The 15,052-nt window shown below is 49.1% G+C and overlaps 1 protein-coding gene and 1 long non-coding RNA gene across 11 annotated transcripts in view; one reads left to right on the forward strand and one right to left on the reverse strand.

Annotated features, from left to right (window-relative positions):
• Positions 1-15,052, forward strand: part of AHDC1 (AT-hook DNA binding motif containing 1) — a 194,800-nt gene that overhangs the window by 177,839 nt on the left and 1,909 nt on the right. For all 10 annotated transcript variants that reach the window (XM_083750613.1, XM_083750608.1, XM_083750607.1 and 7 more), the window contains 3 exons: positions 1,014-1,051; positions 1,964-7,018; positions 10,095-10,887. In XM_083750613.1, the coding sequence (XP_083606739.1) occupies positions 2,194-6,975 (4,782 nt within the window). In that variant the 5' untranslated portion in view covers positions 1,014-1,051; positions 1,964-2,193 and the 3' untranslated portion in view covers positions 6,976-7,018; positions 10,095-10,887. The remainder of the gene's footprint in view (positions 1-1,013; positions 1,052-1,963; positions 7,019-10,094; positions 10,888-15,052) is intronic.
• LOC310849987 overlaps positions 1-15,052 on the reverse strand; it is a 47,626-nt gene that overhangs the window by 14,927 nt on the left and 17,647 nt on the right. The gene's annotated exons all lie outside the window — the stretch shown is intronic.

Genomic DNA, 15,052 nt, shown 5'->3' on the forward strand with positions numbered 1-15,052 from the left:
CAGCCCTAAACACACCTACCAGGCAGTAACCACCACTGAGCCCAATGGAGCTTCTGAGTAAGCGGTCATAGTTAAAATCTTCTTAAGATGAAGCAGCCATGTTTGGGAAAGGTGGATTTTCCTCAGAATCTCCACTGTAGTGGAACCTCACAATGACTTGCTTTATTCCCTTTGAGAATCATGGCCAAAAAAGGCATGATGTGGGAGAGTTGTTATACTTGCCTATAAAGCAGCCAGGGGTGAATTGAATGCTTAACCCTTTCCTTGGTGCCATATTCTCAATCTAAATAGCTCCCCCTCCCACTTAATTAGCTACAGAAATAGCTTCTATTAGCTCTGCATTAGAACGAAATGCAGATATCTGTGCTGTGCTAGTTTGTTTGTTTGTTACTTTAGGGGTAATAGCAGCCTTTGAGGGATATTAGACCGCAAAAGCAACACTTGTTCTCTGAGCACATCTGCTCCAGTCTAAAAAGGGCATTGTACCTGCTTTAAAGTGCTTGGGGTGTCCCCCTCCAAAAAAGAAATCCCCCATCGTACCTATTTTGGGGCCCGCAAGGGTGACTGGTGAAGTATAAAGGTGTTCCAGCAATTCGTTATCAGTCATAGCCCAGAAACACTGTTAAGAGCAACCCTCTCAAAAGAAGGTATTGGTTTGAGGTGAAAAGGCACAGTGCTAATGGGAGAGAACCCTTCTGAGGTGGGATAATAATCAGAACCACAGGTGGGACCAGCAAAATAATATGGTGGAGTGCTCCTGTTCAAGGTGTTAGCCAGCCGTGCCTTTTTTCATTAAGTCACCTTTCCACCCCCACACTGCTTGTTTGTGCAGAATTGGGGCACCAGAACACTAAGAGGATATCTGTACAACTAAATGCCCAGCTGTAGATTTGGGTCCCTTATTGCAGAACGACATTGACATAAGTGAGCCACCGACAGGAAGGACTGCAAAGGGTGGCTCTGATTGTTCTCCAGGCTAAACTTCTTCTTTTTTTTGTCTTCCTTCTCCACAGAGAATTCAAGTGTAACAGCAGGAACAGCAAAGCAGAAGGTGAGTTCTATGCTGTGGACTTTGTAATTTCACCCCACTCTTCTCTTGCAAAGCAGCAGTGAAACAAATGGTGCTGAGGACCCTTCTCTACAGTTCATTTGTTGTGTAACACATGCACATTTGTTCTCCTGCATTGGGCTCTGTCTGCATGGCTTTCATCTGGACAGGAATAGCCTAACTTCTGCCATCTATGCTCTGGTAACCCCTAGGTTAGATTATTGCAATGTGTGGTAAATGGGGCTGCTTCCAAAGACAATCCAGAAACTGGTGCAGAATTTGGCATCTAGGTTGATCAGGGCAAGATGGTTTGAGCATATAACACTAATCCTGACCCAATTGCACTGGCTGTCAATCAGTTTCTGGGCCAATTCAGGCTGCTGGCTTTGACCTATAATGCCTTAAACTGCTTAGGGCCACAATACCCCAAGGACCAGCTCTCCCCATGTGAGCCTACACTCAGACACTGTGCTCATCATCTGAGGACCATCTGGAGGGTGACAACATGCGAATGAGCCTTTTCTGCAGTGGCTTCCCATTTGTGGAGTGCTCTCACCTAGTGCCTTCACTACAAATTTTTAGGCACCGGGCAAAAACTTTCCTCTATATTAATCAGGACTTTATTTGTGGCCTTTTAGAAGTGGGTGGGATATTTTTAATGTATTTCTCTTTCCTCTTGGTTTTAACGTATCTATGTTGGGTTTCATGTTGGGTTTATTGTCTGTTTGTTTGGCCGTAAGTTGCTTTGGGTTGCCCTGGGCAAGATAAAATGACTAACAAATTTAAATAATAACAATAATAGCATCCTCCATGAAGCCCCAGAAGTGAATGCTGTCTTATATTGAAGTCTTTCACACACTTCTACATGAACCAATTAACATGAAAAACGTAATGTCTCCTCTTTGCCTGTTCCAGGTCCAGGTTCCACGTTTGCAGATGTACATCCCAGCAACTGTTCTGCCAAGAGGCATGCCGGTGAAGAAGAATTTAGGAAGCGCCTGAAATCACAGGGCCCGTCAGTCCCACCAGCAGGAGGCGCCATCCGCAGTTCTTCTGATTACTCCCAAGAGCCAAAGTTATACCAGGCAGGGCACCCTGGTCAAAAGGTTTCAGCATGTCTGGCTGAAAAAGCCTTGTCATTCAGCATGCTCAGCTTTCCTGAAGGTTCCTGTTCAGCATTAGGCCGTGAGCACAAGTCTAGCTCACTGCGTCATGCTGAGACGGCTGACCGGTACAAGAGCTTTCACGCCCATGGCAGCACCAAGGCAGAGGATTTGCCGTCGGCCAATGTTCTGGGCTGCCCTGTTGACACCCGGGGCCTAGATGAGACAGCCACGCACGACAGAGCTGCCAAGACCTTCTCCAATGCCACTCTGGCCTCAGGAAGGTGCAACATTGACAACATCATCTCGCTGCTAAAGAGCAAGTGTGGAAATGGCCGTATCAACCTCTACCCTGTGGTGCAGCTCATAGACATCATGAAGGACATCAACCGCCTCTCCCAGGACCTGAAGAGCTGTGGCGTTCACCTGGACTGCAGTGGCCTAGAGCTTAACAGCCACCCACCACTCAACGAGGAAGGCCAGGATCAGGGCCTGCAGTACAGCTTCTACTCCTCACCCATGCTTGCCAGCAGCATCCGTAGCCCCGAGGAGGTAGCAGTGCAGGGCAGCACCAAAGCTGAGCTGCCCAAGCAGACCCAACCCACTGGCATCTGTGAAGGAGAGTCAGAGGGGGACACTCAGAGTGCCCAGTACCCCGCCACCCAGAGTAGCCCTGCTTTGAAGGCATCATCAAGCAGCATAGATGAAGCTAGCAGCTCGGAATCTGATACCACTGATTATCCCGAACTGGCTGATACAGATATCCTGAGCGAACTGGCTTCTTTGGCATGCCCAGGCCCCCAGTTAATAGATCATCAACATCTGGAGCCCCACTCCCAGTTGCTGCAAAGCCAGGGGCTAGATTCAAGATCCCAGTTAATTGGTTCACAGTCTCTGGAACACCAGCCTCAGCTAGTAGACTCTAAGTCTTTAGAGCCTCCTCCAGAACCGCTGGCACTGCAGACGGTGGAGCCACTGCCTGCGCCACTGGGGCTGCAGACTCTGGAGCATTTGGAGCTGCAGAATCTGGAGCCCTTGTCTGAATCACTGTCACTTCAGTCCCTGGAACCCCTTTCTGAGCCACTAGGGCTCCAGTCTTTAGGGACTCTGGACCACCAATTGCTCGACTCCCAAGCCCAGCTTCTGGATCCGGAAGCCCAGCTGCTAGGCCCCCTGCCCAAGTTGTTAGACTCCCAGCCCCAGCTAGGGACAGACGAGTCCCTAGGAGCACATTCGCTGCCACCCAGCTCCCACCTTGAAGGCTGCTCCCTGAGAGGAGTAGTAAGGCGAGGAGGAGGGCGGGGAAGGGATGATCACAGGAAATATGCTCTACGTAGAACAGATAAACCAAAGATGCTCTGCCGCCGGCGGAGAGGTGGCCGGGGCCGGCGGGCAGAGATTGTAGCTGAGAACAGAGTCCTCCCCATGGCTGCACCGGTGGAGGTGGTGATGGCACAACCAGATGAAGTCAGGATGCCGGTGACAGCAGAAGTGATGGAGCCCATCGTTTCCCCACTGGAACCTGAAGATGGCCAGAAACCAGCCGCCAACCTGCAGGTCCAAAAACCCAAGTGCCGTGGAGTGCGAAGGATGGTGGTGAAGATGGCCAAGATCCCTGTCTCCCTTGGGAGGAGGAACAAGACGACATACAAAGTGTCCTCCCTCAACAGCAACTTGAACCTGGAAGGCAAAGAGCTCACAACCTGCAGCTCGTTGGAGCCAACTCCGCTGCTGAAGATGAAGAACAATGGTCGTAATGTGGTGGTGGTCTTTCCTCCAGGTGAAATGCCTATTATCCTGAAGCGCAAGCGGGGGAGACCCCCAAAAAACCTGATGCTGGGTCCCTGCAAACCCAAGGAACCCACCCCAGAAGTGAAAAAGAGGAGGAGGAGGAAACAGAAACTGGCATCACCACAGCCCTCGTATGTTGCCGACACCAATGATAGTAAAGCTGACTACTCTGATGTCCTGGCAAAGCTTGCCTTCCTAAACCGCCAAAGCCAGTGCTCGGCTCGTTGCTCCCCGCCTCGCTGCTGGACCCCAAGTGAGCCAGACTCCATCCACCAAGCCCCAGACACTCAAAGCATCTCCCACTTTTTGCACCGGGTCCAAGGTTTCCGCAGACGTGGTGGTAAAGGAGGCGGGTTTGGACGTGGAGGGGGCCACTCTGCCCGGTCACCTCGCTGCTCCTTTAGTGATTTTTTTGAAGGCATCGGCAAGAAGAAGAAGGCAGCCCCAGGAGCAGCCATGCATGCTGACCCTGTTCACCCACGAAAAAGGGGCCGACCAGAGCCCGACTCCATGGAGAAGCCGAAGAGGAAGAGGCGGTCTCGCAAGAATGGGGCGCTGTTTCCTGAGCAAAACCTTGGCCAGAACTTCAGTGATGGGACCTCCGAGTGGGGTGGAGACAAAGAAAGTCTTTGGATGTCCCATCATGGACACCTCTCCAGCCAAGCCAACAGGAACTGCAGTTACCAAGACTCTCGGACCTTCCACTCTTCGACGCTGGAGACGAGTTCATCCAGTAGGACTGGTTTTTATGGTGGGAGCAACCCATCATCACAGTCCGAGCTAAGCCAGGAGAGACAGAGCCTCTTCACAGGCTATTTCCGCTCCCTGCTGGATTCAGATGATTCCTCTGACTTGCTAGACTTTGCCCTCTCAAATACACGCTCTGAGTCACGGAAATCTGCTCCTTCGTACACGGCTCCTCCTAATGCCATCGCTACACAGAGGGGCATGGCATCTTACCCAAGCAGAGGGGGTAAAGTCACGCCCTCCTCCACCACCACTACTGCTACTACTGAGGCACCCTTTCACACAGCCATGACAAGCCGGCAGTCGTTCCCTCCCAGCCGATCAGCGGGATACAGCCTTTCTCAGGCTGCTTCGGAATGCCGCAGCACAGATGCCTTTCAGAAGCTGGCACCTCTCTCAGCTGTCTCCAGGTCACCCACCGCCCACTCCACAGCAGCCTCCAGCTATGCACAGTACAGCAGCTTCAGCAACAGTGGTGGGCAGAGCGTGACACCTTCTAGCTTGTTCCAGCAAGGGAAGCCATACCATGCCACACAGGACTGCCCCAACAACAAAGACTGCAGCTTCACGTATGGCAGTGGCAACAGCTTGCCCTCATCACCGAGCAGTGCCCATAGTGCCAGCTATGCCCAGCAGACTTCGGGGCCCAGCTTGCCATTGAATAAGGCCTCCTTCTTCAACAGCTCAGATCCCAGCCAGTTCTCCAGCTCCTCCCACACGCCCATGAGGTGCGACAGCCGGGCAAGCACTGTGTCCCCAGGTGGCTACATGGTCCCTAAGGGCTCAGTCTCCTTTCAGCCCTCCCCGGAGAACTGCCGGCAGTTTCCCAGTGCCTCCCAGTGGGCTTTCCGGCAAGGCTACAGCAACCTGGACTGGAACTCTGAAACCTTCAGCCAGCTTTACAACCCAGGCTTTGACTGCCATATCAACGAACCCAATGTTATCCTGGATATCTCCAACTACACACCCCAGAAGGCCAAGCAGCAGACCGTCTCTGAGACCTTCTCCGAGTCCTCATCGGACAGTACCCAGTTCAACCAGCCAGCTGGCTACAGAAGGGCCAACAGCGAGGCTTCGTCTAGTGAGGGCCAGTCCAGCCTCTCTAGCCTGGAGAAGCTGATGATGGACTGGAATGAGTCATCTTCGGCCCCAGGTTACAACTGGAACCAGAGTGTCTTATTTCAGAGCAGCTCCAAGCCGGGACGTGGTAGGCGGAAGAAAGTGGACATATTTGATGCTGCTCACCTGAACTTCTCGACAGGTGCATACCCCTCCAAGAGGGGCACGGGGGCCAGGCAGCCACGAGGCTCCCGAGGAGCCTGTGCCTCCAAGAAGGAGAGAGGCACTGGCAAGACCAAGTTCCCTACCAAATCCCAGCAAGTGAACCCCATGTTTCAAGACAGTACAGATTTGGGCCTGGACTACTACAGTGGAGACAGCAGCATGTCCCCACTGCCCTCCCAGTCGCGGGGCTTTGGGCTCAGCGAAAGGGACCCCTGCGACTTTGCTGGGCCCTATTCCATGAACCCCTCCACCCCTTCGGACGGCACCTTTGGGCAAGGCTTCCAGAGTGACTCCCCTGGCCTAGGGCAGGCAGACCTGGACAGCAAGCATTTCCCCGCCCTGCCCCACCAGCTTGCTGCCCCGCCCCCTCAGCAGACTGTGTTTGAAGCAAGCTTACAGAAAGCCTTCTCGCCCAACTGCTCCCCAACCCTGGCCTTCAAAGAGGACTTGAGGCCCAGCGATATCCGCAAGCTCCCGGCCTGTGACTCGCTCAAACACAGCATGCAAGGGGCTGGTGGCATGCCCCACCCAGCCACGCACATGTCTTGCCGGGACCTGCCCATGTCCCAGCCACACTACGACTCGCCCAGCTGCAAAAACCCCAACTATTGGTACTCCCCCACCTCCAGCACCCGCAGCCCTCCCTACGACAACAAAGCCGGGGTTGGGATGCTAGTGGACTTCATGGGGAGAAGCCCAGATGTCTCCTGCCTCAACCCCCACCTGACCAGCCCCCCCAACACCAACCCTTCCAAGAGCGAGAAGGAGCCTATGGACATGGCAAGGGCCCACCACCGAGGGGCCTACATTTGCCCCTTGATGAACGACTTGAATATCTCCCCAGTCCCAAGAGACTCTATGCTGCCGCTGCAGGACAACTATAGGTACCCCAGTTTTGCACCCCAAGGGCACCCCATCATGACTGCAGCCCAGAAGAGCGCGTTTTTGGGTCCAATGCTAGAGCAACATCCTGAGGACACATTCACAGTCACCTCATTGTAGTGTCATCTGAAGTGCCAACCAGACAACGAGGTTTTGTTTCAGGGTAGGTGCTGAAGGAAAAGGGGGGAGGGGGAGGGGACATGTTTTAGTGGGAGGGAGTCTTGGCCTTGTTGTGTAACTCAGCTTCATCACAGCTGTGCCAGGAAAGGGCTTCCTGGCACATGAAAGGTGGGACGGGGGGGGGGGGGGAATCAAACCTGGGATGCACTGTGGCAAAGGGAGGGGAGAAAGGTGGTGGCTTTGAGATCCTTGAAGCCCCTTGCCTTAAAGCAGATGTCTGTGTGCCAGCAGTTACTACATAGGAATGAGACCTTTGTATGACACGGGTGTGCATGTTATACAGATGCAGGCAGAGGTGTAAATAAGCAGATATGTATTCTGCATCTTATGGCAAAACGGAGGCGAGATAGCTCTTTGCTAATGATGACTTCACATGTAACAGCAAAATGCAGTTCCCTGTGTCTTTGTCCCAGGTTGGCGTTGTCCCTTTCTGTAACTTCTGTAGGGTGTTATGGCTGTCTCCAAGAAGTCATGGTCAGCAGAAGTTCCTGGACACACATTTTCAGACACACAAACGCCCTTCAGATATTATAGAAAGGATGCTGTCACACTGGGGTAGAAACACAGGGACCTGTGAATCGTCCCTCAAGTTAGCAAAAAGCAATATGCTGTAAATATAGGAACTATGTGTACATAGCCTCAGCTTCCAGATGCATGCCTGAACTTGAAGGGCCTTTCACTACTTCCGAAATGCACTTCAGCCTGAGCTCTAAAGAACCTCTAGGTGAAAGAAGCTCCATGAATGAGGGGCAAGTATTGAGAATGCCTTTCTACATGCTCTAGAGGTGAAAACTGTTAACAGGAGATTTGGGGGTGATTTTAGAGAGGGAAAGTAGCTATAAAGCAAGATGGATCCAAGCTATTTGGTTTATTATATTTCTGTTATTGCTGTGTTAGCCACCTTGGGGACTATATGCAGAAAGGCAAGAAATAATAGATAAATAATATTAAGGGAGGAATTCAGCATAATGCTAAGCTGAACGCCTCTGCCAACACTAGTATCTCCGCTTGCCTGGTGGAATGTTCTACCCTTTCCTCTTATGTGCTGTTCCAAGGATTCTCCTGAACCAATTCTGGGTATGTGCATGGGGGGTGGGGACCCCACTGTGCCAGCAGAAGTTCTTGTACAGCCTTCCATTGTCAGGGCTCATTAGTTGAATGCTGCCCAAAGTGCTGGTTAGGTGGTCACCAAAAGCTAACAGAAGCAAGTGCAGGCCTCTCAAGCACAAGTTTAGTATTATTCTGTTGTGCTCTGAACATTGTTCAGTTGGAGGCAAAAGGTTTTCATTTGCAAATCTCACTGGGTTTTATGATGATTGTGAGTGTATAGACCCTTGTACAAGCAAGGAACTTAACACATGCAAATACAGCTAGATGCTGTTCCACATTTTGAATCATAGAATTATAGAGCTGGAAGTGACCCCATGGGTCATTTTAGTCCAAGCCCCTGCAATACAGGGGCGGACTTCGATCTTTCAAATTTCAGTGGCACCCTGTGCAACACCAAATTCGACACCACCACCACCACAGTCATTGTTGCAGCACCCTCTCAGCTTGACACCCAGTTTGGGCCAACCTGCCATGCTCCCGTAAGTCTGCCTCTGCTATCATAAAGTTCTTCCTGATGTTCCGTCAGAATCTCCTTTCTAGTAACTTGAAGCAATCATGGATAGCTCAGTTGGCTAGAGTGTGGTGCTGATAACGCCAAGGTTGTGCACATATGGGATAGCTGCATATTCCTACACTGCTGCAGGGAGGACTAGATGATCCTCAGGGTCCCTTCCAACTCTATGATTCTATGATCATATCTCCTCTCACTTTCCTCTAATGCAAGCTAAACATACCCAACTCCCTCAACCGTTCCTCATAAGACTTCATTTCCAGACCCTTGATGATCTTGGTCGCCCTCCTCTGCACACATTCTGGCTTGTCAATATCTTTCTTAAACAGTGATGCCCAGAAATGGCTACAGAATTCCAGGTGTGTTCTGACCAAGGCAGAATAGAGCACTACTCTGTTATTTCCCATGATCTGGACACTATATTTTTGTTGATGCAGCCTAGAATAGCATTAGCTTTTTTGCTGCTGCCTCACATGGGCCATGCTGGCTGTGGCTCATGGGAGTTGGAGTCCAATAACATCCAGAGAGCCACAGGTTTCCCCATTCCTGGTCCAGTGTAATTTAGAAAAATGTGTGCTGTTATATCATTGCCATGTGAGTTTCCCCACCCACGCTCCACGTCATTTGCTGTTTACAGGGATAGTCAATCTTACCATGCAATGACGTTTTGTCATGTGTTTTGTCTTATAGGACAATCTGTGGCTTTCCATCTCTCTCTCTCTCTCTCTCTCTCTCTCTCTCTCTCTCTCTCACACACACACACACACACACACACACACCATAATGTCCAGTTTCTACCAAGGGTGCAGTACTAAACTATGGAATATCTCTTTCACAAATATTTGAACATAGCTTTTTAAAGCAGGTTTCTAAAACACAAACCTATATACAGGCAACTCCTGTACGTGGATTCAAAGAACATGCAGCCATGCATGTGTGGGCCATTTTCAGACCCAGAAGGGGATGGAATGGGGGCGGGGTGGGCTTATGCAGGCTCCTTTGACAGGCACAATGATCTGCAATTCAGCCTGACACAAATGGTGTGTGTAATGTTACACAGAACACCTTGGTGGAAGGGTTGGGGACATAAATTGAATAGGTAATTTTTCCTCTATAGAAAAAAAACTTTAGACTTTTTTTAAAGTGACAGGTTATTTAAATTTAAGTAGGCCCAGTAAGGGTCAGATAAAACTGACCATGTGGATAGGTCAGTTAGCAGGATACATGGCCATAATATGTATAGACCATAAGTTATCTATCAGTCTCTACTCCTACTAAACTGAAGATTCAAATAAGGGGATTTGTCGGACGAAGGGGTTTTGGCCCCTCGGGCTCCATGCTCCACAATGAATGTGCATGCTCTGATGGAATGGGCCACGTTTTGATACATGTTTCTCTTTTTTCTTTTTTTCTCGTCCCTTCCCCCTCTCTTTTTCAGAGCTACTTTAGCCAGCACTTTTTCTGGAACACTTTTCAAGTTCTGTATTTAATGGAAATCAAAAACTGATCTTTTTGTTCGTTTGTTTGTTGGTTCTTTTGGGGGGGGTTTCTAAGAAAAAAATAAGAGAGAGAGAAAGGAAAAGAGGGGAAAAGGAGAGAGATAAACACCCCCTTTTTACAAAAAAGAAAGAAAGAAAAAAGAAAATATATTAAAAAAAATAAAAATAAAAAACTCGCTTTCTTTGAGAACGGCATGGAGACGATTTTTGAACCAGACCATGTTGTCAGCCCTCCTCTCCTCCCACCCTGCAGTCCAGCAAAAAGACAATCGAACGATCACAGCCACTGCCCACGTGGAGTGCGAGAGCCAGGGGAGCACCCGTGATGCCCAGCACCACCCACCCACAGCATGCATACGAGAAACACACCGGAAGGCGATGGACAACCTACATGGATAGCCATGGGAAGGGGAAATTTATTTTTGTTTCTTTTTGGGAGAGGGAAAAGAGAACCGTCTAATCTGTGAACTCAAATGAAAACTCAGTAACGAAGATTGGAGACTCAGCATTTTCCTCCTCCTCCTCGTAGTTCTTTTTCTTTTTTCTTCTCATCTTTCTTTTGTGCAGTTTTTATTATTATATTATTATTATTATTATTTTTCTCCCAGGTTGTTTGTTTGCATTTTTTTTTATTAAAAAAGAACATTTTTGTTGCCGTTGCTTAATTTCTTTGGAGAGCCCAGAAGATTTTACAAGTCTGTGAACGGGCCTTGGGGACACCATCATCTGCCAGTAAGTAACAATCTCAGTCTCCTACAATGCTAGCAGTCTAATGTCCTTTCAGGGCCTTGTGGGAAAATAAAATGTCTCACTGTGAGATGCATGAGAGCAACGCTGGTGGAGTTCCAATGGCACAGCAGGACTGCCGTTTCCTCTTCTCCTACCGCATGTCCCCATCCCATAAATGTCTGAAGGGTCACCCAACCAAGAGGGCTAACTGTCAAGTGGTGTGGCATGTGCAGACATATCCTGGGAATCGGGATCAGGAGGATCAGCCAATGCCCTCGCCAGCATTCACTGCCTGGGCATCTGCTTCAATCTACCTAAAGGCAGGATTGGCCTTGCATTGGGTCCAAGTGGAACATAATTTATGGGTGTATGCCCCCCAAGTGACGATGCTACTGTTTTGTCACCAACTTCACCTCTTAAAACAATTGCCCGTTTCCAGGCTCGAGTCATCCTGAACTCTCGTTCGGCCCAACCCTTGTTCAGTTCAGTCTCTGGCTAAACCATGTCTAGACGCACACCTGTTCCTTTAATCCTCTTGATTGTGCTGCTGCACCTTTTGCACACCTCCTCCCTGCCTAGAGTTTGGCACCATCAGAAAGCATTTTCCTGGAGTGCAGGTGTCTGTCTGGAATTTGCCCCTTTCCACGTGAGTTTCCAGCTCTAATCAGGATGCACTCAAAGCCATCAGGGCCTGGGTAATTTGGCACTAATTGCATGCCAGGTCTGTTTCTCACTGGCTTCTTCAATTTCAGAGAGGGCGTCCCTTTTTACAATCAATCGATATTGGATTAGCATACTGAAACAGCCATATTAAAGTCACATTAAGTGCTCATTTAAGCCCATTCAATGGAAAGTGTGTTGTGTGGGGGAGAGATGGGTCTGTTTATTTCCTTAACCCTTTCTTTGATGTTTATCCTTTTATCTCTGCCACTGAGCTCTCAGGAATCCACAGAACACTATGCATTGAAAACCTGACTTTAAAAAAATAATAATCAGGGAAGTAGGTTGTTGCTTACTTATTTGTTCTAACAGGCTTTTGGGGACTGGCTGCTTTTAATGAAACGGCTGGTGCCGTGCTGCTTTTATTGTAATTATTCGTATGATTTTAAAAGATTTTATATATGTATATGGTTTTATTTCTATCCATGTTTAATTGCTTTTTAATGATGATTTTTTTTCTTTGCTTTTAGCAGTTCTTATTTTTATATGCAAGCTGCCTTAAGTCCTGTCAGGAAAAAATATGGGGAATAATAATAATCATCATCACCACCACCATCATAAAGCCTGGAAGCTGCCTTATACTGAGTCGGACCCCATTGGTCCATCTAGCTTAGTATTGTCTACACTGACTGGCAATCTCTAGAGTCCTTCTCAGCTCTACCTGAAGATGTGGAGGATTGAACGCAGGACCTTTGGCATGCAAAGCAGGGGCTCCCCCACTGAGCTACAGCCCCTCTTCAAAGATCAAGGCAGTGTACAAAACGTGTAAGCAGGCCCTGCCCAAGTACATTTTCCAGTTGATACATGAAATAATCAAGAAACGGACTGGAGAAAGGAGTGCATTCCACAGCCCCCTCTGCACAAATGCAGAAATTGACACCGGATATAGAATTCAGCACACAGATAATCTTCACTCTCTTTTTAAGAGCATGTTTATACACCACTCAAGGCTATGTAGACTGGAAAGTGTGTGGGCTGAGCAAGGCTCAAAAGCGAGAGGGGAGCCTGCTGAATCAGATCTGCAGTGGTCAGGGAGCATGGCTGCTATATCCCGCATAGCTCTGCGCTGCAAATCTTGAAGCAGGACAAATGATGGAGAGTAAGGAAATGCATAGAAATTGTGGCAGGACTCAGAGAAGGATTATGGCCTATCTCTCCGACATTGTAGCTTTACATATGAAAGTGTTCTTTGACTTGAATGAACATACAAAGGGGCCTCCATAACTCTTGAAAGGCACATTCTAGGATGCTTCATTTATCTATTATTATTATTTATTTATTTATTAGGTTCATTTACAAGCCGCTCTTAATATAGAAAATTCCGGTTCAGAAATTATGTACTTTTACAACAATCTTTGTATTGGCTGTGGGGTCTCATTCCTTTTATCATTTCCCTGCTCCTCTGTCCTATCTTTTCATACGTCTGGTTGGCAAGTAGGCAAGCAGTCCTCAACCAGTGTGACTGTGGAGGGCACTGAGAAGAACAGGATGGTGGGGGGCTGCAGCTCATGACAGCTTGTCCCCTTTCTGAATCTGGTTTCAGTAGTGGCCTGAAAACAACTAGCAGGCAATAATATCTATGTTGCAGGCAGAATCGCACCCGCACGGTTTGCTATGCAGTGTAGGCTGCAGAGTTTTTGAGGGGGCTTTGGGGCAAGATGCCCTTGTGAAGCCTCTCCTCTGTGAGTGGGCTCACTTCCTCCTTGCTGTTCACTGATGCCTATTTGCATGCTATCTGCACAGCTGCTCCAAGAGGCCACTGAACAGACAGTGGCAGCAAAGAGGAAGAAGAGGAGCAGGGCCCAGGGGAGCCAGAAGTCCACAGTGGGGCCTCTTTTGGGGTCCCCACAGGGCCGATCCCTGACACCTGCTCCAGGAACCAAGTTGTGAGCGCGGTCTCAGCTCATCATGTCTCCTGCTGCTGAATGAGAGACTTAACAATGGAGTAGAAGAGTGTGTGTTTTTTCCTCTGCACGCCCATCTTCCATTGTTCTGAGACAGAGGTGGTGACAGCAGAGCAAAATGGTGACTTGTGAGTGGCTACTGTGGACTTGCTCCTGCATGCACCTCTATATGTAGCTTCTTCACCCCACACTAAAAAAGTTGCCGAAAAGCTTTGGGTTGTTGGTTGGTTGTTTGTTTGCTTACTTGCTTCTTTTTTCACTGCAGGGTGGGACATGCTGGGCACCCACTTTTTGATAGAAAGGAGGGCTTGGAGGAATACCTGATTGAGCATACTAGGATGGAAAGGTTGATATATACAGAAGCTGACTTAGCAGCTCTACACCTTAAAATCTCAAGCTGTGTGCAGACTGGCTATCATTACTCACTACCGAACAGGGCTGGTGTCAAGGGTCTCCATGGTCAGGTTTGAAGTGCAAAAAGCTCAGTTTCTGTCACTAGGCTGCATCCCTGCCCAGAATCCATGTTTTTTAAAATGAATAGGGCAGAGCTGGGAGAAAGGTTTCAGAGGCAGGCCTTAGCTAGGGCATCCACTTCCACCCACCCTTTAAACATGTGTTTCTAGGGCTGCTGTGGTCAGCACCGTCCCCCCTTCTCCTCCTGTTGCTGCTCCTCAGTCCCTTCCTACTAGCAACCATTTTGATGCCACTTCTGAGAGCCTCTCAGCGGTAGCTGTCCAATGGGCACCTTCTCCTGCTCTTCCATGCTAACTAAGCTGAACAAGTCTTAGCAGTAACAGTCTCTATGACAACTGATCCCTTAGCTCTCCTCATCCTTTGCCTCGCTAGGATGCCTGTCACTCTGTTTCTTCTGCCTGAGGGCCTCCAGCATCTGTCACGGGAGGGTTGGAACGCGCCATTCCTCTGCATTTTTATGCCTCTTCATCCCCAGGTGGCTCTGCCTCTGGAACTACAAAGCTAGGTCCCTTGGACTCGGAAGCAGTGCCTGCTGTTTTTGTTTAGGCATGGCTGGAAAGATCTCCATGGTGTGACCAGGGCTAAATACTGAGCTTGGATTCAGTCCCAGAACATGTATGTGAACACCTTGGAACCACACAGTTGGTACCTCTAACCACACATGACGTGACTGCGGTACCACTGGTGGCTCCATGTTTTGGAGGACCCTTGGGCAAGACAGTCTCCGTGGCAGCCCAGTTCAGGACTGAGTAACGACAGTCTGCCTGCATACATCTTGAGATTTTTAAGGTGCAAAGCTGCCAGGCCAGCTCTTGTGCATATCAGCCCTTCAACCTCCATACACTCAAACATTCAGGTATTCCTAAGCTCCCTTTTCTGTCCAAAGGACGGTGGCCACAATCTCTCATTCAGTCAGTATTGCACTCTACCAAGCCACCCTAGGGCCAGTCTGTTTCTCCCTTTTGTTTTCAGGGGCCGACTGCATGTGTTTAAACTACAAGTGCTCTTAACTAGGTAGTTCTGACCTCAAATGCAGCATTTCCCCCTTACAAATTGTCTGTGTAGAGGCC

This window comes from Podarcis gaigeae (assembly GCF_964106915.1).
Source record: "Podarcis gaigeae genome assembly, chromosome: 8".
Classification (NCBI taxonomy): Eukaryota; Metazoa; Chordata; class Lepidosauria; order Squamata; family Lacertidae; genus Podarcis; species Podarcis gaigeae.